The sequence below is a fragment of the Pollicipes pollicipes genome, unplaced genomic scaffold, assembly GCF_011947565.3.
Source record: "Pollicipes pollicipes isolate AB1234 unplaced genomic scaffold, Ppol_2.1 Scaffold_7261;HRSCAF=8764_pilon_pilon_pilon, whole genome shotgun sequence".
Classification (NCBI taxonomy): Eukaryota; Metazoa; Arthropoda; class Thecostraca; order Pollicipedomorpha; family Pollicipedidae; genus Pollicipes; species Pollicipes pollicipes.
In genome coordinates this window covers 39,335,631-39,362,331 of record NW_023597054.1, presented here as the reverse complement: position 1 = coordinate 39,362,331, position 26,701 = coordinate 39,335,631, and the positions used below count along the sequence as shown (strand labels likewise).

Below are 26,701 nucleotides of genomic sequence, written 5' to 3'. Positions count from 1 at the left end.
ACATCACGTGCTGGCAGGTTCATCAGCTTGATGCTCTGCCGCAGTGGGGCCCTGAAAACCTTAGCAGCAGGACACACTGTACTTGTTAGGCATGGAGTACTTTATTGGCGCCATCTCGTCAATACCAGGAGCACGGAAGCTCAACGCTGTCCAGTCACATTTCATTGAACGTGGGGTGCAGATCGGGCTACCAACTACGTCGCAATCCGGTGGGGTCACACCACAAACATCCCATGTCGTCAGCGGTCCACACTGAATACAAGCGCGTCACGCACACTGCCCTGCACAGCGCAGTGAGCCTCTCACGCACTCGCGATCTACAGCGGCGCGCCGACGGCCGGCCGCCGTCACACAGTCAGCCCGGACCCGCCGTCCGGGACGCCGGGGGAGGCGCGACACATCGACCTCCCGACGCCGGTCCGAGCGGGGCGCTGACCCCCCCCCCCCCCCTCCCCGCCGAGGCCGCGGCGGGGACACGACACGACACAAGAGCAACCCCTCGCCATGCCCGTTCGGCGCGCCGCCCCGCTCGGACCGGCGGAGTCACGGACCATGCATGCAGTCATGTACATGTGACGATTGCACGTCATGGTGTTAAGTATGCATGCTCTTGGACTTCGTCCAGCACATGCCGGCATGCGCTCTGAAAGTAATGTCTTCGTATGAACACAAATTACCTTATCGTCATGGTGCATGATTTGAGACATACTAAATGTGTCTGAAATCAAAGTAATGCAGACAAGAACAAAGAAGCGAGGTTACGCTGGGTTATTAAGTAAATAACGCTTTCCGCACTACTCAAGGGCAGTGATTGTAGATAAAACGCTTAATGTCATCAGTGCAACAGGGGGCGTTGCAATGCGACCCGGTCATGGCGTTTTCAGCAAATGGAGCCGCGTTCTTTTGTGCTCTGGTCGTCAAGCCCGAAATATCGTGGCCGGCCTTAGGTTTAAGTAGCCGTAAGTAGCTCAGTCAGCCCAGCACGCTACTACGCGAGGTTGTACGGCACCCAAGCCCCACTACAGCCCTGACTTCCCACTGGGCTGCAGCATGCGTACATCAGCGCACGACATCACACACTCAGCGTGATGCACGCGAGCAAACAAAAACGAACAAACAAACAAACGCTGTGCAAACGTGGCCACTCGCGCAAGCGGGCACAAACAAAATGCTGAACATTATGCAGCATAACAAGCGACTAAATCCGCACTGGCATGGCGCGTGACGACCCGTGCAGCAAACACAAAACGGCGCCAGACGGGAGCAGGCGGGCGGGCGGGCTCGGAAGCGGCAGGCGGCAGGCGGGCGGACGGGCGGCAGACAGGGCAGACATGCGAGCCGGGCGGTGGCCGGCGCTGCGTCCGGTCAGCTCCTCTGTGGACGGGCCGCGCGCGCCGTCAGCGGGACGCCAGCGTACGTCCGGCAGCCGCACAGCAGCCGCGGCTGACGCGCGGCTGGCACCGGCGCACCACGGCGCGCCACGGAGCCGAGTCAGGCAGCCACACAGCCATGCAAAGTGTCACAGAAACATGCCGGCTAGCCAACACTGGGCGGCAGCATTCCAGTCACGAACGTTTGAGCTGGCGTGCTGAGTAACACAACAGCTCTCCACGCTAATCGCATGGTCACACAACGTATGGCAGGAACGTCGGCAACGACAGAGGGGCGAAAATGGCGACTCGGCCCGACGGGCCCGGCCTTATCGCCACAACGTGACACAGCTTGGTAGGTACTTCTGCTGACGGAGTCTGGGAATTCCGCTGTTCCCGTTGAGCTCAGCGGGTTAGTCGTGGGACGGCGGACGAATGTGACCTGATCTGAACACAGGGAGCACGCGGCGCCACACTGGTGCGCGTGCGCATGGACGCACACCAGGCGCCCGGCGGGCCGCGCCGGCTGGCCCGCCGCTGCCGACGGGACGGATGCCGCCAGAGAGAGGGCGGCCGCAGCCGACGCCGGGCCCACAACGGCCGCTGCCGCTGCAGGGGGTGGGGCACGGTTCACGATAGACCACGGCAGCCATAGCAGAGGTCCCATTCAGTGAGCGACAATACCCGCCTGGCCGCCTACAGGTCGACCGCTGCACCTGTTGCAGTTCACCGACCAGCCGCTGAGCGGCGCCGATCACTATCTGGGAGGGGGAGGGGCTCCCCACAGCGGGAAGTGTTCAGGGCAGCGGTCCGAGACACCTCGCTGAATCTCCAGGGTGTTCCGGGCACGAAGGATTTACATTCTTATCTCCGACGTGCAGACGAGTTCATGGAATTGGACCTCAACGAAGTCGCTCGCAACCGACGGATATGCGGGGCATTTAAAAGCGGCTGTTAAATTGTGGCTAACTGGCACTACGATATAGCAAACGAACACACGGAAACGAAAAAACGGGAATCACAGCTACGTGCTTTACACTATCCGCTGCTCCATATTTCCACTTTAAACGGCTTCAAAATATGACATTTTCCTCAGTGCCGACAACTAAATGACGCCGGTTTATCCACTGAGTAGGAAACCCAGGGCACCGTTGCGACCAATACAGAATATTTTGACGCGAATCCACAACGCAATCGATCATCCACAAGCCGGGTCTTCTAACCTGCCCCGTGATAGTGAATGTAGGTTTGACGGCCAGCAGAACAGACGTGGAGCGAGCGGCGCTCAACTTTTGCCGGCAGGGCTGATAAAGTTTGGAAAGACTGGGGCGCGCCTCGGAATTTGGCTCCTGCTCTTCAGCCTGGACCCCTAAGCGCCTGGCGCGCCTGATAGCTATTGATATTGAGTGTCCGGCGCATGGCGTGTACGCCGTCTGCCGTCCGGTACCTCACGCTCTCATTCTCTCTCCCTCGACCAAAGCATCTCGCGCGGCCCGCTGCCCGTCGCACGTAGCCCGCCGGACAGCGGGCCACCTGTACCCGTCTACCAACCCCGTCCGCCAGAGCGCGCCGCCGAGGCCCGGTGGCTGGCACCCTGAGCGCAGTGGGCCGCGGCCGGCGGCGCCGTACAACCGGCGCCTACAGCTTCTGCTCCGGGCGGCCGGCGCGCCGCGAGCGCTTGCGGCGCGCCAGAATTTGCTGCGCCCTCTGGCGCCAGGCGGCGCTCTCGGCGCGCACCTGCAGCGTGTTGCGGTCCACCTCCGGGTCGGGCCGGCCGTAGTCGGGCGGATTGGCGTGCGGGTCGTAGCCCAGCGTCTTGAGCATGGGCGCCAGCTCGGCCATGTCGCGCACCACGTCTTCCGGGAAGCTGCCCACCCACTTGGTCAGGGCGTCCACGTTGACCGGCTTGATCACTTGGTCGGAGGAGCGCTCCACCCTGCGGCCCGGGCCCGGGTCAGGGCACCAGCGTCGGCCTCAACGGACACGCCGGCTCGCACACGATGACAAAAGAGGCTCTCGCGGAGTACAATATAGCCTGGGGCACCGTCGGCACCCCACGGGGCTAGCTGTTGAAAATGTGTACATACTGCCGGCAGACAACGGCCATCTCGGATTCAGGCCCAATGAGGGTGCCTTTGAAAGCCGCATGGCCGCCATCGTCGACCAATTGGCCACGCTTTTGTATTACATTATGCCGCGCTCATTACCTTAATGAGTACCCAGCAGCAGTCAAGTTATATTTCACCCAGAAATCAAGCCCGATTTCCGGCAGCCACGGCCAGGGCCTAAGCGAGCTAATAAATCACAGCCTTCTGTACACATCGCAAATCGCGAACAATGCATTTTCTATCAGTCGGACTAAAAGTCGGGCACTATAGCTCCTAGCGAAGAATCGAAACACCAGTCACCACCGAGCGGCAGTGCGACGCAGCGCGCGCGCCGGGGGCTCGACTGCGGCGAAACCGACCAGCCTGCGGCGACCACCGCAGGTCAGCACTCACTTGGAGAGTGACACGCCGCCCGGTTTGTTGATGGTGCGCTCGTGGTGCAGCACCGTCTCGTTCCAGGGCACGTCCAGGAAGTGTAGCACGCGCTCCATCCAGGTGCGCGGGTGCAGCACCAGCTGTTCGTACGGCACGCGCAGACACCAGTTGGCGCCCAGTTCCTGGCACTGGCGGTTCATCGTGTCGGCGGCCATGTTCCAGCGCTGCATGCACTGCCGGTGGCTCTTCAGGTCGAACCCCGTGATCGTCACCTGCAGGGGGGCGTCATCACTGGTGCATCCAAGTGGTGGGTACATTCCTGGCGTCAGGGCTAATGATTGGTAAGCGCGGCAGCACGCTGGAAGCTGATTAGTTAAGAAATGTTGTCACTTGCAGCGATCATGAAACGCAGAGATTTAAAAAAAAAAACGCACTCGTGTTGGCGATTATTCCAGGTAGCCGTTATTTCGCCAGAGGATCGCAGCGCGCAATCCCACGCATAACGCCAGCGCTGCTCGGGGCGTCGGAGGGTCGGTCGGATGACTGACCTGTCGGGAGATGATGGAGTGTACGGTGGCGCGACCGTCGCGCACCATGAAGATGAACTTGGCCCGCGGGAACAGCTGGCGCAGGTAGGTGGCCGACTTGATGGTGAACGGGTCCTTGTTGCAGAGCCGCTGGGCCGGCTCGCCGTGTCGCACCACCACCTCCAGGATGAAGGCCGAGATGGCCGAGTCCAGCACCTGCAGCGGCGGCCCGCCGGCACACAGTCCGGGCCGGTCAAGCGCAGTCCGATGAGGTGAGGCAATCGGGGGTGACTACCCCGCAAAGCCAGCCGTCACCGTTACACCAGCCGGCCGTCACTGAGAGACGCACCCAGCCCACGGCCCCGGTCCAAACCTGGTCAGTGCGCACTGAGTCGTGCATCAAAGGCGCAGCAATGACAAAAATTAGCATGCCATTACAGACATTGCCGTGGACATTTGTGCCGAGCGCACGCCAAGGTAACTGTTCCTTTTTAGCTACATAAACATGTCCGGCCGGAGGTCCGTAATAATTAAGTCGCTACTATCATTTCCGCAACTAGGCACGCTGGACACCTGTTGAACGTTTTCGCTTGTGCATCAGTCAAACGAGGAGCACATCACGTTCAGCTGTTGCTTCTGGACTGGCTCTCGGAAACGACTCAAGCAGTGTGTCAAGTCAAGAGTTAGTATATCCTGCTGCTAACGGCACGATGCATTTAGAGTTAACTTCACGTCATTTACACATGCTTTATTACACCAGCATGCAGTCACTTTGCAAAGCGAATGAGGCATGAGAACACACATATAGCGAACAGCAAGCAACTACAATTACAGCCTGCAATTAGTATTGTGAACTGTGAAAATTCGCACATAAACCAGGCCCCCGATTGCTCCGGGGCCGGCTCCCACTGCCACACGGGTGAACCCCGGCGCCTCGACTCCGTTCAAGGCTTACATAAACCAGGCTCCCGATCGCGCCGGAGCCGGCTCCCGCTGCCGCACCGGGTGAACCCCGGCGCCTCGACTCCGCTCAAGGCTTACATAAACCAGGCTCCCGATCGCTCCGGAGCCGGCTCCCGCTGCCGCGCCGGGCAAACCTCGGCGCCTCGGCCCCGCTCAAGGTATGCATGCGACTGCAGCCAAACGAGCCCGGCTGATACGTTTTGCGACGCCAGAAAACTACCGACGGAGGAACTTTACCCGACGGATGGACGCCAAACCCAGCCGGCGCTTCCGGCACCACGGCAAAACAGCGGGAGACAGCGACATGAAATCTAACATCAATGATTATGCAACCGTTGCGCACGTTTTGCAAACAAAGTTTGGCCCCTAGCAATATCAGAATACCGAGCTGCATCATCTTGGAAAGCCTGCCGAGACGTGTTCCCGGCCGAAGCGTTTTTTTTTTAAAATCCCACGACAATCAGTGGCAACGATGTTCACCGGATCGGTATACAACAAAAGCTATCAATCAAGAAACAGGGCACCTCGAATGACAATGACCGTTTCAGGAGATGAATAGCATTCGATGATCCTAATTGATCTTCACGGGGATTTAAGGTTGATGAAAATCTGGGACAGGGGGAGGGAGGGCAGGCGGGGGAGCGACAGAATTTCATGCACCAATCCAGCATGATTTCCAAAATAAACAAATGATATCTGAACTGAAAATTCCCCACATTGTAGACCCATCCTGCTCGCTTGCCGCGACTTCAGATAGCTCCCGTCGGGTGAGGATTAACGGTAATGACAACTACATTCGGCCCCCCCCCCCCCTCCCCCCCACCCAAGGGATTTAAAATATATTTCATTTCACCTACAAAATGCGGAACATTGGGAAGCTGTACACGGCCGTGGAAATACAGCTTTGACGATTGACTATCACTACCCAGCGTTCATGGTGTATCTATCGCTACCCACCTCGTCATCGAGGCCGGCCTCCTCCAGCCGCAGACTCTCCTTGGCCGACTTCTTCCAGTGTGAGTGCATGCTGAGGATGCGCGGGATGACGCGCGTCTCCTCGCCGCAGCGCACCAGCGGGTGGGCGTCCAGCATGGCGCGCGCCAGCGTGGTGCCCGAGCGCGGCACGCCGCCGATGAAGATGAGCGGTATGTCACGGTCCACGGCCACCTCGCCCATCCGAAGCTGTCGGGCGCGGTCAGCTGTCAGCGTCGGCGCCCACGGCCGGGCAGACTCCGGCCGAGGCACGCACCAGCCGACCAAACGCCGCGACACCGCACGGGCGCGCAAGCCCAGCTGAACTGGCTGCACGCTCCTCGGACATTCCGTTGTTGAGTTGAGTTGCAATACCATGCGTGCGGCTTTGCGCCCGAAGCAATTTTTAAAGCTGGGGAAGTCAACTAGAAGATCGGAGAGAGCATGGACAAGGCCCACACCAATGAGGCGCCATCAGATGGCTCACGCTTCACTGTTTTCTCAACAGCCGCGCTGTGCACGGCCCCGGCCGGCTCGGCACTTCAGTCGACCTTACCGTTTTGAGCGGCGAGCCTGTTGTGTTGGTCAGGCAGGCGGGCAAGGCCACCTGATGCACAAGCACAGCCACCAGCCCCAAGCCGCACAGGGCCACGAGCCAGCGGCGCTGGGGCCGGCCCATGGCGGCGCCACGCTGGCCGTTCGCCCCGCCTGGCGAAATACAACACACTTCAGTTACAACGGGTCGCCGACAGATAGCTGCTTCCGGTGAACGGAGTTCACTGCATTCTAGCAATGTCGCAGAAGCCAGAGCGGACGGCTGTTGTTAAGAAAAGCCCGGTTTACTCATCAATATGGCAATACGGCTAAGTCGCACAAAAACTGTAATTGGGGAATCTGGGCGCACTGTTGCAATTGGGGAAAATTGGACACTCACGCAAATGGGGAAAATCGAACACGATGACTATCAACGGCCGAGTTCTGCAGATACACATCAGTTATTCAACGACAAAGAGTGAGAATGCAACAAAACCAGTTGTTACTAGCACACGCTTCAATTACGAAAGTGCCCTGCCCGGCAAGTTTAACTGGGGCAAAGAAGCAAAATGTTGGGACATTTCGACAACAATGACTATCAAATGTTATAAAAACATGTACAAATCCGGATATTACCGGGATCACTTCTATCATCCTGTTTATGTAGTAATTCGTTAATGAAATGAGTGAAGACGCACAGGATTTATCTCATAGAAAAGTTTTTAACTTTGTTTTCTCGGACCACTGCAAAAGTAATCCGTCGAAAAAAACAACTTTTGAACCACAACGAAAATGGGAACTATCTCGCCACAAAGGTTTTTAACTCTGTTTTCTTTGGACAATGAGCGTAACTGTCGCTCCAAAAACCAGCTTTTGAATCACAACAAAAACTGAACTAGGTAACTACTGCTACTTGAGCTCTTTTCTTCAGCTCACAACACCGCAACGCACCGATCACTATCGCAACTCCATAATCGCCACAGCGTACTCGCTAAGCCCATGCTAAAGAGACCGCCTTGCAGACTCGTGGCAACATATGACACACGCCTGGCAAAAAAAGTCGCACGGATTACGTGGTGACGTAAGATTTACTCACGACACAACATGCAAAAAGACCCGCTTCAATAGAGGAGCCAATCCAGTATAAAGCATCCGAGGGAGGGCCATTGTTTCCATAGCCACTGCGATGAACCCAGTGAGCAGCTAACGCCGGCCAGAGACGGCTGATGCTAATCGCGGTCAGCTAACCGTGAATCGGATTCCCCGAGGCCGGCCAACCGCGGCTGGTGATGATCACGGCCATCCAACAGCGTGCCCGATTCCCCAAGTCAACTTCACGCTACCCAACTCCAACGACACGCAGATTTGTCACAATTCCTTACAGTTGTCATGTCCCCATCTCTGTCATTTCACCACTGCGAGAACCGGCTACCGCAAGCTTACTAGCCTCATGGCTTACCCATTCAGCCATAATACAGATAATCACTTTGGAAAATGATGTTTTGTGGGTGGGTGGGGGGGGGGGGGGGGGGCAGGGAAAAGGAGGGACGGTGTCTGTGGTCAATCTCAACGCATCAGAAGTACCCTGGTCGCCCTGTCTGGTCCGGTCTGGTCCAATGTGTCGCGCCCTCTCCCCCCCCCCCCCACACACACAAAAAGGCTGTTTAAAATCACCACAGCTGACTTTCTTCGCTTCTTCGTTTTTCCTTACAACCACGCGAAAAAGCATTTTCATAATAACCTGACGGCAATGGAGGCGCATCTCGTCCGAGCAGTTCTTTGGCAAAGTATGAACACGTGCACATGACGCGACGAAGGTCGGTGTGCAATGACAGCCTGGACCAATCTCACAAATTGCCGCTCACCATAGAACGGTGAACAGCTGCAGCCGACCACACCCCCTCCGAAGTGAGACCGAGACCGGACCTGTCGTGCTCAGCTGGTAAACATCCCGCACCCGCCCCGGCGCGAACACGGCTGACCGGCGGTAGTAGGGGGGGGGGGGGGGAATAGTTGAAAGCTGGTTTGCATTGTCCCCTAGTTCTGGTGGCTGGGTGTGATTCTCGACCGCTGCCCAATGCACTGGCTTCTACAGACCGATCGGTCCAAGAGGCTACGAACCAGCGGTGACCTAAGCAGTCGACCACGTTTACAATACAATTGGTATTGATTCGACCAAAGGCGGGAGTTGGCCAGGGCTTCCAGCAGTACGTGAAATTGACAACGTAGAACGTCCACTCTGATTTAACGGAGCATCGTGCCACACCAATTCACAGACAGTTCCCAGAATTCGCAGAAAACCTGTCACAGTCACAGTCGGTGGTAAGTAACATCAAGTGACAGGACAAAAGCCCCTCGGTAAATCTCAGCATCCCAAACAGAGCTCCAGTGGACAGAACCATCACAAACATATGTGCCGATTGGGCCGTACTCAGAAGCGCGTATGGAGGCGACAGGCCAGCCAGCTCGGCAAGAGGTGGCCCGTTATGCCCGCAAACTGATCACCAACTGCCAGGTAGACCCATACAGCGTTCATTATTATTTCTGCAGTGACAGCGAACGATGTGGAAAACCATTTCAACCGGAACAAACCACTCACAGCGAACTCTCAGAGCCTCACACGACCGTCTGGCCACACGCCTGGACGAATCAGCGAATGTCTCCCACTTCCGAAGATACCAGCACAGACTGGACACCACGCTTGCCAGTGCGGCGTTTCGGGAGGCACGGCGGGTAGGTCACATCCCAGACCGCGCGACACACGACTCCACCGTCATCACCGACGTCGAAAGACGGAGCACTGTCGCGCGACACTAACGACCTTAACGGGGCCTTTCAAGACGAGACCTTTCAAGCATACCAATCAATGACCGATGTAAGTTTACAAACATACGTTTTACTGACACTATTCCAAGCTTGAGATGCTTACGAGGTGTGCCGCTGGGACTCGCTTCGAACGGCTATGTTCATCAAGACGAACCCAGGAAAGCTGTGCCTATGCTTGCACTGAAAAATGCTATGAACTTATCGTGGCATCACGTACTGTCACGCTGCGTGGTTGTCACATTGTCACACACTCTTTACTTGTAAGGGACTGGTACGATGATCAATCCATCCGTGATAAACGTCATTCAATTTTACACGATGATGTTCGCGGGCACCATACATTTAAAACGAGACAACGTCGTCGCCACGACACAAATTTTACAAGATGAGGCCATCTTCCAATGAAAAGGCCATCCTGCTATGCTTGTGGGCTGCGAAGCTGTACGCCCGCTAAAAGCACTGGGTCGGCTCGCGTTGGATCTCTCAAACGCCAACTCCCTTCACGCTTCGTGGCGCACTCGCAACGAACCGTGCTGATAGTTTGCCACCAAGAGCCTGCCCGTTCCGCGTGCCAAATTTCCTAGGCGAACGCAGCGGGGAAGTGGAACTTCTGAACCTATGGCGCCTATGGAAGTACACGCGATCCTCACCAGAAGCCAGCCAACACGGAGTCAGCGGACGCGACGCGCAGACTGCGGTCAGCAATCAACAGGTCTGGCTTATTCGTATAGGTCACCTTGCGAGGCCCCCATCTGCGCTTCTGCCCTCCGCCGCAGCATGGTGCCGCACTCTCCACCCGCGTACCGACGACAGACTGCACGGGCCGCCACACACACCGGGGAGCGTCAATCAGCGGCCACGAACTGGCGCAGATGGCTGGCTGATCAAATCACGCGGCTACGACGGCGCATAAGCGTTAGCACCGGTGTGAGGATCATGGCCATGCTGTGAGTCCGTGGCATATTCGCATTCACGCTAAACGCGCGGGTTCCGCACTTGTGACGGGCGCGGGAGTCTGCGCGCGTCCCAGTGCTGGGGGATGTCGGCCACCGGCGCCGCGCAGAGGGCGGTGACGCCTGACACCCAGCCGGACGGCCGCGGGATCCGGGATGCTGGGGCATGTCGGCCGCAGACGCCGGACAGAGGGCGGTGACGCCTGACACCCCGCCGGACGGCCGCGGGGTCCGGGATGCTGGGGCATGTTCGGCCACCGGCGCCGGGCAGAGGGCGGTGACGCCTGACACCCCGCCGGACGGCCGCGGGATCCGGGATGCTGGGGCATGTCGGCCGCAGACGCCGGACAGAGGGCGGTGACGCCTGACTACCCGCCGGACGACCGCGGGGTCCGGGATGCTGGGGCATGTTCGGCCGCAGACGCCGGACAGAGGGCGGTGACGCCTGACATCCCGCCGGACGGCCGCGGGATCCGGGATGCTGGGGCATGTCGGCCGCAGACGCCGGACAGAGGGCGGTGACGCCCAACACCCCGCCGGACGGCCGCGGGGTCCGGGATGCTGGGGAGGTGTTATGTTCGGCCACCGGCGCCGGGCAGAGGGCGGTGACGCCCAACACCCGTCAGACGGCTGCGGGGTGCGGGATGCCTGGCAACGCCCGTCCCCCCTCCCCCATGGGAACTTATCGGTAGGTGGGCTTAATGACAGTGATCCTTCTACACGCGTTTTAGAACAGGAATGCGCACAAATGTCACTGAGGAGGGTATTCGTAAGCACATGCTCGCAGAAAAAAGGTTGTGGGTAGCAACATTCCCTTCATGCTCTTAAGCGCTCATACCATATCAACAATATAAATCCGTAAGAACCGTATCACTGATGTTAGCATGTGCGGATTATTGCAAAAGCTCGACCCACATGCGATCCAAATTAGAGTTCCAGGGCACATTAAAAGCTTTCGATCTCCACAATCGATCAGAGATCATTACAGGGATGTATCAGTTCAACATTCAGTGCGTCCTCAACACATCTGGTGGCAACCTAATTCTTGAACAACCGCGTCTGCTTGCAGATTGCTCTTGTGCCCTCCAGTGTTTGCGTGCGAGATCAACCTTTTGCCGGTGCCAGCAGATGGTTCATATAACAGAGCAGTGCCGCACGGGATCCGACCGAGCACCACAATAAATGGTTCGGATCCAGAGGCGCTGGCACCAAATCTTTTTCATTTGTCTACGCATGCAAGCCCGGACCTCACAGAACTTCCATATTACCATAAATATAACTGCTTGAACTGGTTGTACAATGTTCTATTAGGTACCCGCAAGACAAGTACGTCACGTCAATAAGCGGGCACGTGTCGTACATTCAGACCTAGGACGCGCCCCTAACCTGAAAATAGTGATAAGGAAGCACGGTCGGCTTGCACAACGCTGGTGTAATTGTAATGCCAGACATCTATCGCAGCAACTCTGGTTAAAGCAGCCACAAGCTCGCCGGTTGGTGTATTACAAAAACGATGTGTAACAAGCTCTCATAACATTTGTTGGTAAGTATTTTGGCCAGGATGTTTGCTGATCAAATATTTTTGCCCCACGCGGATACAAACTAACTCACACTAATTACAAACCAGTTTTTTCGGAGACGAACAAAAAGTCCTATAAAAGAATTCCGGGGGAAGCACCATTTCAGACAGAGAATTTGAGCGGCCGAGAGCGAATTCGACAAGCTAGTTTTGCTGTCCAATCTATCACAATCTATCTGATCCGAATGGGCAAATGAGAAGTCAAATTTGCGTCCGAAAAAGCTATCTTTTTAAGAATTGTGAAGCACATGCGTAGTGCTGAGAACTAATCCGAAACCTGACAGACATGAGTCGGACGGGCTGCCGACGATAAAGCTTATGTTTCAACGTCTCGGCGTCAAATAATCAACACCGCACAGGCAGATTAAAAACATTTCAGCTTCCATACTTGGCCAATCCTAAAGTGGCATGTGAATGACCGCAAACCCCAGGAAAATCAGGGATGCCTCAAAATCAGCAATATCGAAGCATCACGCACCGGTCTGATGTGTGAACAAACACCACACAACACAAGGCACTGGCCAAAAAACCACGCAACACCACACATCTGTTCGGCATAGTCGGCGAAATGGGGGGGGGGGGGGATGCGACGCCATCAACAGCAAACTTGGCGGCTAAAATGCACGTATCCCACCTCCCTACATACGTGAGAAACTGAACCACGCTAAGCTGGGTGCAACGCAGCGTATTACAAATTCGTCCAGATGGTCATATATATATATATATATATATATATATATATATATATATATATATATATATATATATATACATAAATATACATGGATGAAAGCTATTCAACCCGTTACTGTTGGCCCATGTTATTTGCAACATCCTGACAGGAAACCCAGCCTTATTTTTCATTGCCTTATTAGTTAGGTGTCATATATGCTGGCAGGAGGCCAAATTTTTTGTTTTCAATGGCTTGTTCGTTTGCAGTTTCATTTTCATTTCATATTCGTCTTTCAGTACATGCTGGTAGCAAAAGCAAACTTTGTTTTCTAGGTGGTACATAAAGTCGATGAGGTGTCCCTGTAGCTAGGAACGCGAAAAAGCTTGCTATGCTCGGGAGGCATCCCAAACAAATGATCACGAAAGACAACTTTTTCCCGAGCATGATAACTTTTTACTAGCCCATAGTGCAGTGTACCATGAATAAAGACCACTGCCGGCTGCGTCCGGAAGTACCCGTTATCAGCATGAGTAAACAGCACAAGCAACGGCAATAGCATGTCAGCACTGGTAAAATTCGTGGCAAAATTAGCGCATGCATTGCCGCAATGCTTGCGTTGGTTCGCATCACGGCATGAACCGGAAGTTTCTTACCGCTAACCAATCAGGGAGCAGATTCCATATCGCTGAGTTTTTCGCCGGTTTCTCCGAACCCGCTTGGAACAGGTTGTTCAAAATTTAACTATTCCTGACCGTTTGTCTACGTACTGTGCCAAATTTCTGTGCAGCGCACGAGAAGGGCGATTCCGGGGAGCGGTATCGGAACGAGATTCAGATCCTTGATTCCATATTCCAGGATTCCTTCGTGCAATTATTGAGGCGTTGAGGGTAGCAACAATAAAAATACCGTGCGAGTCAGGAAAGAATACCGCAACATTCCCCTGCTTTACACAAAAAGCTATTTCTCGCTGTCCCCAATCCTTTCAATACTCAAGAGACGGCACGTTAGCGTTACACCACTCGCGCTGTGCGCAATATCTGAAATATCTTGACGGAAACGACGCAAGCAACCCTCACAAAGTAACTGGTGTATTGGAACGTCTATGACGAATCCGAGGAAGCTGTGGAAACAAGCCAGGTTATTGGCATCGCTATTTACAAGTCATAGCAATGCATATCATAGCCACGAGTTTGCAGAAATTTCGTCTAATCTTGTCCGCATTAATCTTCCTGCTGACAACGTGCGGCCAATCTAATGCCTAGACACCAGGGAAATCAGCCTCAAAACTAAAACTTCGCGCAATGGGGCTCTAGTTAGACCACGCCGCACGTTCTATCTCCGCTAAGGTGAAATTGGAATTATGGTCATGGTCAAGTGAAACGCAAGAGACAGCCTTCCTCCATACGTTGCTAAGCTTTTTCACCTTCAATACACTAAACAATCTGCCCGACGATCATCACAAATGTAAGCAGGGAACTAAGCGGTTACCTTTCCGGTTATTTGAAACACGAAAGTTTAACCCGTAGCTGGTGGCGGAAATGCCTACGCAAGCTTTTGAACCCTATAAACGGTAGGCTATGACGGTATGCGCGACAGCATGAGTGCTTTCAGCATAAAATAAATTAGTTCCAGGCCAGGCCCGAATAGGTCCCACTTATAAATTACCGGCTATTGGAAGAGACGGGCCGGGCACCGACCGGCTGTTGGACGAGACGGCCGGACGGCTGTTCTCAGTCGTCGCCCGGTCTGGGCCGACGGACGCCGCCCAGGGTGCCCGCCCCTACACCTGATGCCTAGAGGTGATGCCGGGCCGGGTCCCTCCGGCGTCACACCAGGTGCTCAGAGCCGGCCCGGGTCCCCTGTCGTCACACCTGACACCCAGAGGCAAAGCCGGGCTAGGTCCGCCAGTCGTCACACCTGACGTCAGAGCCGGGCCGGGTCCCTCACGCATCACACCCAACGTTCAGAGCCGGGACGGGTCCCTCACGCATCACACCTGCCGTTTACAGCCGGGACGGGTCCCTCACGCGTCACAACTGACGTTAAGAGCTGGGACGGGTCCCTCAGGCGTCACAACTGACGTTCAGAGCCGGGACGGGTCCCTCAGACGTCACATCTGCCGTTTAGAGCCGGGACGGGTCCCTCAGACGTCACAACTGACGTTCAGAGCCGGGCTGGATCCGCCCGCCGGCCGTGCGTGGGCTCACCGCGCCGCGTCGTCGGCCGGTGAGGGACGTCACACCGCGCCGACCTCCGGCGGCGCCGGGCCGGTCGTGACTGCGGCCGGTCCGGTCCGCTCCCGGTCCGGTCACGTCCGGTCACGCCGGACGTCGGTGCCGCTGGCCGGGCGCGCGCGGCCCACACTGTTGCCTGAGCGCGGCGCAGCGGAGCTAGAGCGGTGACCGGCGCGGCGCGGCGCGGCGCGGCAGGTGAACGGGCCGACCATCGATCGGCGCCGCTGGCCGCCGTTACCACAACAGGCACCGGCTGCCGCGCTGGCACACAGGGCTTACCGCCCTGGTCACGGCCAACCCGGCTCAACAACAGCGCCACGTTGAATAACAGAAAAACAACGTCCAATATCAGGAACAGAAACTCTGGACATTGCATCGGTTGCCTGGGGCAAAAATACACCCGAAAATGCACGTGAGACACGTAAACACAGCCGCCGGGGAACTACCAGGGACCGTAGAGCAGTTCTGCCACCTATCATCTACAGTACGAGAGCCCCGTTCCACTGCAGCGAAAAAGCGCTAGAACGAACGCAGGCACTGGAAGACTGCTTCAGTCTGCTGGTGCAAACAATTGACTGCCAGCATAGACTGCCAGCTGATCTTCATGACAGACTGCAATATTTTGGAACAGGTAAATCCTGTTAGGGCTTGGTAATTTATCTATCATGGAGTACAATGTCCTGCATTGATGTAGCAATCCTAGAACTTCGCTTTAAAACCAGCCTGAATGCCCGATTGTTGAACGGGTGGGCCATGCCGCGTAGATGACTGTTTTGCCTGTGCGGCTTGTGCTTTTTGGCTTGACGCGTATGCCCTGAGACTTCGGCTTTGATCATTACTTGCGAATATTCGCCACTGATGTCCTGTTCGATGTTTACCTTGATGCTGACGAACGATTTGCAACAGCCATCTTGCTAGGGGTGAAATGTGCAAATAAATGCCGAATGTCACTAGACGCAAGTATAAAACAATCACATGCCAGTGAATGCAACACAACGGACAGTATGCCCCGTAACAGATATTTTCATGTGATGTCAGAAAGGCCACGTGTGCGGCAGCAAAGTCCCGTGAATGACCGAATGTTTGTTTGTTAATGCCAGGTGTTGTGAAACAGATGTTCAGTTGTTTTTTGTACACAAAACTCCCTGAATGCAGAATTACGGGCAAGAAATGGCAACAAAGTTTTAAACTGCATGCATATAATCGTCGGTTCGTATGGTGACGTACGCGGTTTCGGACCCCATAGCCGACGTGCGGCCATGCTTCCATACCCCTTTTAGGCGCCGTCCAGAGATTACGTTACACATGAAAAGAGGGATTTTAGTGGAGCGTAACCGATGCGTCCCAAGGACAGAGGAAGCTGAAGAGCGTAGTAATGTGCTCAGGCGTGGCTGCAAATCATGTAAAAATAAATTGTAAACCGCTAAAGCCAGATAGTGTTGGCTTCCTTACCACGGCAATCAGCATGCCCGTTTCTCTCCACACCTCCAGCTCTAATTGGGGTCAAACGGACGCTGTCTTTTTAATTCGGATCAAACGCACGCTGTCTTTTTAATTCGGATCAAACGGACGCTGCCTTTTAATTCGGATCAAACGGACGCTGTCTTCTTGGGACGTTACGCCTAACACGGCGTAGCCAGGGGAGAATTGTCCATCGCGGTAATATTATTATTATGGCGTTATTGCGACTCCAAGCTTTCAAGCTGTAGCGTCCACTTAAGCTGCCTGACTGGTTTCACTCCGCTGTTGTTAGAACTCTACAACAGTGGACGGAAATTGCTTAAACGAGTCCGTATAGTGGCATCCAGCTAGCATTGCCTGCGCTCGGCCTGACGTCAGCTCCCCCAGATGTCGAGCGGTCTGAGCGGTCTGCGGTCTTCCATGGGATTAGGCCTTCCAAAACTCCCCTATTTTCTTCTTCCTGGACAGAGCGGAAAATCATGATTCCAAGCAGCAGATGCATCCACATTACATCCCGCTAGACTGAAAGATGGCCTCTGTTGCGGTCTGTCTTCTGCCGCGACAAAATAGATCAGAATACTGTCATAAAAAACGCGCCAACCGCCGTGAGCAGGAAACAATTTGCATCACGTTTTCTCGTGCGCATAACTTCGCGTGACAGTTTTTCGAACGGGAACATTCCTTTCGCAAATTCTTCTATGTAATAACCATAAGCAATTTTGCATCCATGCACTTTTTACAAGCAAATCGCCGCACACACAAAACTTTAAATGCCCAAGTTACTGTATTGCATTTCATCGCATGCGTATTTTTTCGTAGCGGAGTTGTTCAAACGCGCAATTTTCACATCGCGTTTCGTCGCATGCGCATTTCTTTCTATTTTTGAGCAATTCTTCATCTCACATTTTTTAAACTGACTTTCTTTGCACGCGGGTTCTGACAACACATTTTACTCGCGTGTACAGTTATTCGCATGACCTACGTGCTATTGCGAACCGGATCGTTGGTAACTGGCGAGCAATGATAATTTGGACAATGTTCAAGGATCACTATCGTCCCGACAATGTCTTGTTCCGATTTTTTAGGAAACATGCAGTGATACACCGTTGTGTGTGCACAAAGAAATCAAATATTTCCTTGTTTCCAGCGAAATCAATGCAGTTAAGATAAAAGAACACGATAGGGCAGCACTAGCACCTTCGTTCCTCGTACAACAACCGGGAGAATGGAGGGATAGATGCATTAAGCAAATTCGCGATTGCAAGAACTGCAATTCTTCAAATGCGTAATGCTTTACATCACATATTTGGTACTGCGTTTCCTCGTACGCCAGGTATTAATGTTGCACGCAATAATTGATGTGCTACATGCATCTATTTCATGTATAAATACATCTATCTCTCCATTCTCCTGGTTATTCTACTATGTTGTCTACAGTGAGAAATAAGGCCATCAAAAATGTCTTGTCTATATACGGAATGTTCCACGCAATTTCACTTAGCACCTTACACAATAAGAAGACGGGTAGAATAAGATTGAGCACGTTGAAGTTCGGTATAAGACTGGATATCTTCTAGATGTGCAATGTACCATATATTTTGTTTAAAAGCGTATACCTTAATGGGTGACGACGGTAATAATATATATATATATATATATATATATATATATATATATATATATATATATATATATCAATAGTTACTTTTATGATTATTATCATTATTACTGTCATTATAATTTTTATAACTATTATGATTATTACCAATATCATCATGATTATTGTTGTTGATGTTGTGGTTAATGTCATCGTCGTAATCATCATTATCGCGATTATCATTATTATAATTACTGGACTTTTAAGGAGCGCCGGTTTACACTTATTTGCCAATATCTTCTTGGCCGATAACTATTTGGAGGTAGCAAAGCGTAGAGGCTACAATAGTGAACGTATTTCCAGTGCAAGTGGGTGTTACGTGCAGCATTTTCGCAAAAACCTATCAAGAAAATGAATGCTGCATTTCCCTCAACGTGTGTGGGCTGTCGGCACACAACTACTCCACTCCATAACAAACTGATTGAAAAGTCCCGGGGGTCCGCCCAATTGCGAACGGATGTTTTCATCAACCCAGCACACCATCGATTGCGCCACTCAGTCCGACCAGAGCGCCTCTGAAGAAGAAAAACTGATCGCGTGCCCTGCAGGAAAACCTTCAGGTAGTGGCATTCAGGTACTGGGTCCCAAGTGCCTTTGGCAGCCAGTACCTGAATGGAGACGACGTGCAATGGTATAGAACTACACATTGTGAACCCGCAATAAAACACAGCCTCCTTGAGGCATTTCTTTTGGTGTAGTCACGTTTTTTTAACTATGACCCATGACCGTGACCTCATTTCACGTGACCCGCTTTGGCCTTAGGTAGAGTCACGATCTCTATGTTTTTCAGAGGAGAAACGAAGAGATCTTTTGTATTTACGGTACAAAGCACGCTGTTTTGATCATGTCACATATCCTATGCGTACAAATGGAACTTTCATTTCAGTGTCACAACGCACGAGAAATAATTCGCCCGATTCGACCACGAGGATTAGGGCCTTCGACTCGCTGAACAAAATTAGTGAATTATACACACCCAAGCACTTGTTTTAACTTTCAACGGTCATTTTCCGCCATGATTTGGTGTAGTTAATATATGTACGGAAGTAACGTACATAAGTAACAACGTAAGTCGTTGCTAGGACTAAGTTGTTTTGTATGCACAAATTACAGTCAACACTGTCCATGTCGAGAATGATGTCGACGAAAACAGACGCTTGGGTGAGACGGAGAGCTTGGGAACATGCGCCAACACGACACCCAAGTGCTACATCCTCGTAAATTATATTCCGCTATTGTCAAATAGTGCGAAGTACAAGGCAAGGCAAGTGCAAGGCATCTTCGCTGAAAACTGTTCGTATACGGCGCAGTTCATAAACTGCGCTCAGATTGGTCCTAACATATCATGCATCTATGCAGTGGTTGGGCGAGAGGGCGACGCGTTATCGTCCCACCAGAGCTACCGCAGTGTCTCTGATATTCTAAAGCGATGCAGAGTCATGGCGCGTCCAGTCCCAGCAAGGTGTATACCAGGAACTCACACGGACGTACCTGACGTCCAGACAATTATTTCATTCATTGAAGGCGATGCCACTCCGGATGAACTAAGCCCGTCGATGGAGGACAATGAGTTGAATGAATGCAACCATCAGGCAAACTTCAGATTGGCCTGGGAATGATTTTTCCATGCCTCTATGCCTGGCAAGGGCTAAGAGGTGCGGCTGTGACCATTATTGATTGCATCTCATTTAGCGTTGTTGGAGATAAGGGCCGTTCGCTCTTCCAGTTAGTTTTATACACGAGTGGGAATGCTGGCACTGACGGCGAAGGGTCTGCACACAAGCACCAGCCGTACGAGGTGACCAGCTACATCATTGTCACAACCCAACATCTTATATTGTTTACTTGCATTCACATACTCGGTCATGACCATACTTTCAAGTTATTCGTCCCCCAGTTTCATTTCCGTTATAACTCGTAGCACTGCCCAAATTCCTGCATCATATAGTACAAAACGTGACCTGAAAAGGCGAAAGTTGGGCTAAAAGCATGACATTCGTTGACGCTCAGTTGAACTCCGTTGGTACCAGACATCGTGGTGACACGCCAGATGCGAAAAACTTGATGATAACATTCATACTGGTCTTGGGCACCAGAGGCCAATGAGGTAGCAATATTCAGCGTGCAATTGCTATGACCTCATGTATGTCTAGGTGACCTTGAAATAGTCAGCGTGAAATAGTCTGCACAATCTCAAAGCTGTTAAGCATGGAAACCAGAAGGTTGAAAGTCCTGAAGAGGACAGGGCTGTGAACTGCACCTAATGACCTTCAAAATTACCATTTCAGTATTGAACTGAGGTTCAGAAATTTGTAGCGGACGGGTATGAGGTCGGGCATCTCCATACAAAGATGGAACATTCCCTTTAATAAGGTTACATTATTGCACGTCATTATTGTAACTAGTTCATGAGCCGATCTGAGCGATGTCACATGTGACATCATGTATCACATGTGTAACACATGTAGCACACGTGTTAATGAATGCGTTCGCGCAAAATATGTTGTTAGTTGATCTCAGATAAATGCGCGTGTTGCGTCATAGGCAGCATATCTTCATCCCCAGCATGTATCGTTTGAAGCGCCAGACATTTAGCATTGCAGTGCCTGGCGACATTAGGGGGCACAAAAGTGTAGGCGGTTAAACAGAATAATGCATATTTTCAGTAGACAAGACTGACGTGGGAGCCAAAATGTACTGTATTGGACGCCAATTTGCTGGCTGTTCCATACTGACACATAAATGACCCACATTATGAATTGACAGAACAGCTGTAGCAGTTGTAACGAACAACGCAGCATGCTCAAGACCTCGCCCCGGGTCGTTGGGTCACTTCTCAAATGAGCATTCGCAGAACGCAATTCGCCCACAGACGCAACGCATCATTAAATATTCCAAGCGGTGATGCGTGTGTCCGGTTCTAACAGCTTTTCCTGCGAGCTGAAGATCATAATCTCCAGTCTGCCGAATCGGAACAAAACCGGCCTCGTACGCCAAAGTTGAGATCAAAGTCAACAGCGTGAGAAATACGAGCATTTTTACATCATACCGCAAATTATCCCCCCTCCGTTCCTGCATTCGAAAAAACGGCGTTGTGACTGTCCTAACGGTCAACACAGATCATGTGACATTGCGTCGCAAGATCGCGACTTCAAAATACGCGTGCACGCAAATTTTAGAATGGTCAGAACATAGCTGAAGATCTTAATTTTGGCGATAGGCAGTTCTGCACTGTTCAGGTTCAGGTAAGTCTACGTTGACTCAGAGGCTTCAAGAGATATGCTTGATATGTGACAGCTGAAAAATGCCCTAGGCTTTAACTTCGTCAACGTTAATCGAATTATTTAAGAACTACACGGTTGGGTGCAGTACCAAAGACAATCCTTCAGAGTATTTTCATTGGCATCTGAAATGAACAGTATCATTGCTGTGTCGATTTGTCGTAGAAACAAGCAGCTGATGGCAGCAGTCAGCAACGGGCACTAACGTGGCATTAATCGGACCAGTACTTTTGTAGAGTCTGAGCGTATGATTACGCACACTAACGTGGCGTAAATGGGATCAGTGCTTTTGTAGAGTCTATGCGTGCGATTGTGCACACTTGGGTGGCGTAAATGGAACCAGTGATTTTGTAGAGTCTGAGCGTGCGATTGCACACACGAACGTGGCGTAAATGGGACCAGTGATTTTGTAGAGTCTGAGTGCGTGATTGCGCACACGAACGTGGCGTAAATGGGACCAGTGCTTTTGTAGAGTCTGAGCGTGTGAGTGCGCATTAAGATTCGAAGGCGAAAACAGCGAACCCGGACCGCTTGCACGATCGAGGAAATACTGCACAACTCGTTTTTAAAGAATGTCACGTGACGCACATCCCATGAGCCCTTTTATGGAGCGGCGGCGACTGCGATGACCAGATCAGCGCTCAGGGGCCATGACGCAAATGGAAAAAGAGAACTGGCAAAACATGCATCGTAGGACTGAAAAGGTTCCGTTGCATGCGTAAATGGTTGGCGAGAAATAATAACTTAAGTCTGTTCCAGTCCAAGTTTTTGGAAAATAACTTCATGAAGGTGACCGATGAAAGAAAGTGTTCTCGCGCGCTTTCTGAGCAAGCCTGAGTGAACGCAGAAGTGGTCAAACATTTGGTGAACGCAGAACATTCTACCCGGAAACACAGAACTGTGCAAAAAGTGAAAGTGGTCGGGCCAAGGCATCTCAACGAAGGTCCAGATTGAGCATGTGTTGAAACAGCATGTGTCACACTTTGGGGTCTGTTTCGGCGTTTGAGGCTCCAAGGAGGTAACGTTAACCCAAGAGACCGCAAGCCACGTGATACACATCTTCCAATTTTTATCAAAGCACTGAAAAGCGGGCAAGAAAAGGGAGAACATGCATCTGAAAGTGCATGAGCACGCTTGATCACAATACCGTGCCAGGACGACATGTGCTAACAGTTTGAATCCTTACTTCGTAATTTTACAAAATGTCCAGCAAGTCGTCAAAATTCTCTTAATTTTTTGGAAATTCTTTGAAATGCGACCAGCGAAACCATCCAGTACATTGTGGCAACAGTAACGAGGGCAAAGCTGTTTCACAAATGCGCTTTCAACACCCTTAACCCGCCTAAAAAACACATTTTCGTGTGCGTGTTGTAATCAGTGTTAAAAAAAAAACAGCCAAAGGCAGATCCCGTCACTTTCCACGATCCTGAAACCGTCCTTGTCATTCCCGGGTAAATCGATCATCGCTACTTACGCGGTCAGCGTATCAACCTTAGCAATTATTGGCCGTCGCGACCAGCGTTACACAGTCGCGTAAATAAGTTTATACTGTGGTGTTTGCAGCCTATTGCGAAGAGATGCGTAGTGCCGCCAAAATCCTTCGGCACATCCGCCGCTGACCCAAACACAGAACCCAGCCTAACCTTAAAAGCCGCCTCAGGAGTCGAAACGTACGCCAAACCGGCAATTCCATTGCAATTACGAAATATATCACCACCCATTATCACAACCAGCCCCTCTTCCGCTCCTTGAAACCGCCTACGTCATTGCATCATTACACTGAACAAGTGCAATATCCACATAAATTTAACGGCACATTGCAATGCAAAGCGCACCAAAAGGAGGGTTCATTAAGTTCACGTTAGTTCCTGTCCGTACCAAAACGTGAAAATAGCCAACCGGCCTTCCAAAAACCCGTTCTAAATGTGCCTCTGGTCACGATTAAATGTTGGAAGTTTCACAAAAGATAGACGAGAAAATTACGAAAAGCAAATTTCAAGATGAAACTTCCAGACCTACAAGCGTGGTTTGCAAAAAAAAAAACAAACGAGAAGCCGATTACGCCTTCCCCAAAGAGAAATACGGATGTCACCTTCCCTGCACCGACGACAAAAGCCAGAGCCACTTGGGTCTTACCCTGTCTACTGACTTTCGATCTTTAGAGCATGTAAATGGCATCATCAAAATATATTAAGAATAAAAAGAACCCTAAATATTCCGTTGCAAATTCTTACTTCGGATCATTTTTGACGAAATCTACAATGTGTATATATGACCAGCTTTAGACCATGCTGGCAAAACGCACCAGGAAATTTTTCGACAAAAAAACAACAACCCTGAAACGAATACAGATGATATATCTAGACTACCAAGAGGCTCTTTCCCTCAAATATCTGGCGACAAAATTCGGACGGAACTAGGATACGACACGTTGAATACTAGACGCACGTCACCCATACTTAGTCCTCTGAAACGCAAACACCTTGACACCGTCCGACAACAGACCAATGCTCATTCAGCAATGGTTCATAAACACACCCAAAGAACAAACAAACACAATGTAAAATGAAACCACCTGCCCCTGTGCGAAACGAGCGCTCTCTCGAAATCTTTCAAAAACCGATAGTTTTTACTCGGCGCAGCGGATCCCCCCAAATTCCAATACCATCGGATGAAAAACCGGAAACATTCTTCAGATTTGCCTGGGGCTTGAATCCACGGAACTCAGTGATTACCTCACACGAATCCAAAACGTAATTTCCCTAGTTAGAAGTGTGGACACCTGCACGAGAAAGCGACGCATTTTCCCAGGGCATAGTCTGGCAGAATGGGGGGGGGGGGGGCCAGCAATGAAAAGTGTCAAAAACACACACACACACATACACACAACCTATCTAACTGGAATTGATCCACTTCCCTCTCAAAACTGGCATGTAGGGGAGGGGGCCTCGAGCCCAGACTGGAAAGGGGCTGGAACGCCCCCCCCCCCCCCCCCTCCGCTACTGAATAGGTAACATCGCTCTTGGCATTACATTCTAAATTACCTCGTTTTGAAATGCCATACCCACAAAATTGCTAGAAACTAAAAAAAGTAACGAGCAAAATTATAAAAGACATGCGATCAACAGTCACCGACGGAGCGCATAATGGGTGGCGCCGCCTGGAGATGGCCACATGAACCACTGAATGGCGGATGTGGCGCGAGGTGGTAGGGCAGCACAATGATCACTTCAAGTTATCGTGAATTTAGTTTTGCCATTCATAACTCTTGGTCATGGCTAGTTCATTTTAAGTATTTCAATTTAATTATTATCTTTTTTGCTGATCTTGCTTTGTTAACATGTCATGTTATGCCATATGACCTCAGAATATGCACATGTGACATTGGGTTAGGTTAGCAGTCAACTGTACTTACCCTGTCTCCTGGGTTTGCCTTCTGCTAGTGCTGAATAATAGTGTCTCCTATTTGTTCAGGCATGTCACCTGGTGACTTCAAATATTACTAGCATCTGGAATGAAACAGTAACAGACTGTTATACATTATCAGCAGTGGTTAATGATCCAACATAATGAGGCACATCAAGGGAGCAGGATGCTCTTTTTCAGAACATTGCCTATATAAGCAAGCAAAGTAGATGCTAAAGGTCCCTACAGGAAGTGTTTTAATAGCAATGTAGACAACTACCAAGCAATACTTGAGAGTTCCCCACATTTATTGCAAAAAGCCTACATATAATATGACTAAACATGAATGGACATTAAAACACTAGTCATGTCACACACACACATACACACAACCTATCTAACTGGAATTGATCCACTTCCCTCCCAAAACATAAAAAACATAAAACATATGTCATGTGCTCATGTGAGGCATCTGCACAATCAAACATTACACCTTCTTGGGAGAGCTATGACTATAATATGCATATATACACATGACGCCAGCTAAAACCAACTCATGCTGACACTCCTACCAGTAATCAACCATTGAACACCCAGTATTGACAGTGTGACATGCTGCAATAATCAATTTTGCTTTAGTAGCTTGTTATTACATTTGCAATTTATCTCTACAATTTATTGTGATCTGATCAATTGTTTATTTTCATCAAATGTTTCAAAATGTAGGTGCTGGTGGTCCAGCCACCACCATCTCACTGACATTTCACTATTGGAATTTTGGAACTGGACACTGCTATTCCAGCTGAGTTTAGCTGCTCTGTTCAAATTCACACAACATAATTACCTCCTCTGAAAAGATTGTGCATGGCACAGAATCATAGCATCAGGTTAGTTTTCTTAGGATGTATGCAAAGGTCTGTAATAATTATGACACAGCATTTTGGGAATTGAGACATGCATGGCTAGCAATGCACTGCAGACATTGCAAAAAAACACTGTAATAATAATTTTCAATCTAGTTTAAAGGTTTTAAGTTGAACCATGACACAACTATGTGATCAAGCTTCATTGATCAGCCTTTGATTCTGAATGCTGAGCAAATTCACAGCATCATTGCATACATTTAACAAGTAACCCAGCTTTGCCACAAGTCTATAATGTGAACCATTTGCAGACAATGTACTCTTCTAATAAGTGTGAAATGACATGCAAAAACACCATTGAGTGACAAGCAGGGCTCTGTACACATTGAAAACACACTTTATGAAGACAGCATAGGCATTGGAACCACTGGTGTAGTTTCTTTTCAATTTTGTGAGCTCCAACACATCTAACTCCAAATTGGGCTACACAAATTTTGACAGGAAAGTGTGCTAAATCTGCACATAAACTTGTTTACACATGTATCATAGGAAAGGGTTGTCCCATTTCTTGCTGTTCACCCAAGAAAAAAACTTAATTGGGGAAAAAACATTGTTGATAAGTGGTATGTGATGAGTACATTTCGTCAGCCAAGCCCCCTCACCAGTAGCAAAAATGTTGCAAAACAGAGGCAAAAATGCTGTGTTATGTACTTACACAGTGGACCTGATGCCAAAGCTGCAATTCCGGCGGATCGCACACCAACAACCGAAGCTCACTTTCGTCCACGCCCCCTCACGCCCCTCCCCTACCTGTCCTCACCCACCCTACGAGAGGGCCAGGAGCCTCTGCGACGCCCGACGTGTTGATGGACGGTCAGCGATGTTCGCACGGCCAATCGGGCGGGTGCGCCGTATGTGCC

The 26,701-nt window shown here is 51.1% G+C and overlaps 1 protein-coding gene across 3 annotated transcripts; it reads right to left on the bottom strand.

The window, feature by feature from the left end:
- Window positions 1-1,337: 1,337 nt before the first annotated feature.
- On the bottom strand, window positions 1,338-26,674 carry LOC119112091 (protein-tyrosine sulfotransferase). 3 transcript variants are annotated; one of them, XM_037236097.1, is made up of 8 exons: window positions 26,497-26,613; window positions 24,929-25,022; window positions 6,872-7,023; window positions 6,301-6,525; window positions 4,402-4,596; window positions 3,872-4,125; window positions 3,108-3,306; window positions 1,338-1,374 (listed from the first exon to the last, which is right to left on the bottom strand). In XM_037236097.1, the coding sequence occupies exons 3-8, from the start codon at window positions 6,992-6,994 to the stop codon at window positions 1,366-1,368; spliced, it is 1,005 nt and encodes a 334-aa protein (XP_037091992.1). In that variant the 5' UTR covers window positions 6,995-7,023; window positions 24,929-25,022; window positions 26,497-26,613; the 3' UTR covers window positions 1,338-1,365. The 3 variants fall into 3 exon arrangements, with proteins under 3 accessions (XP_037091992.1, XP_037091991.1, XP_037091990.1); XM_037236096.1 differs by lacking the exon at window positions 1,338-1,374 and having other exon boundaries at window positions 1,419-3,306; window positions 26,592-26,674; XM_037236095.1 differs by lacking the exon at window positions 1,338-1,374 and having other exon boundaries at window positions 1,419-3,306.
- Window positions 26,675-26,701: the final 27 nt, after the last annotated feature.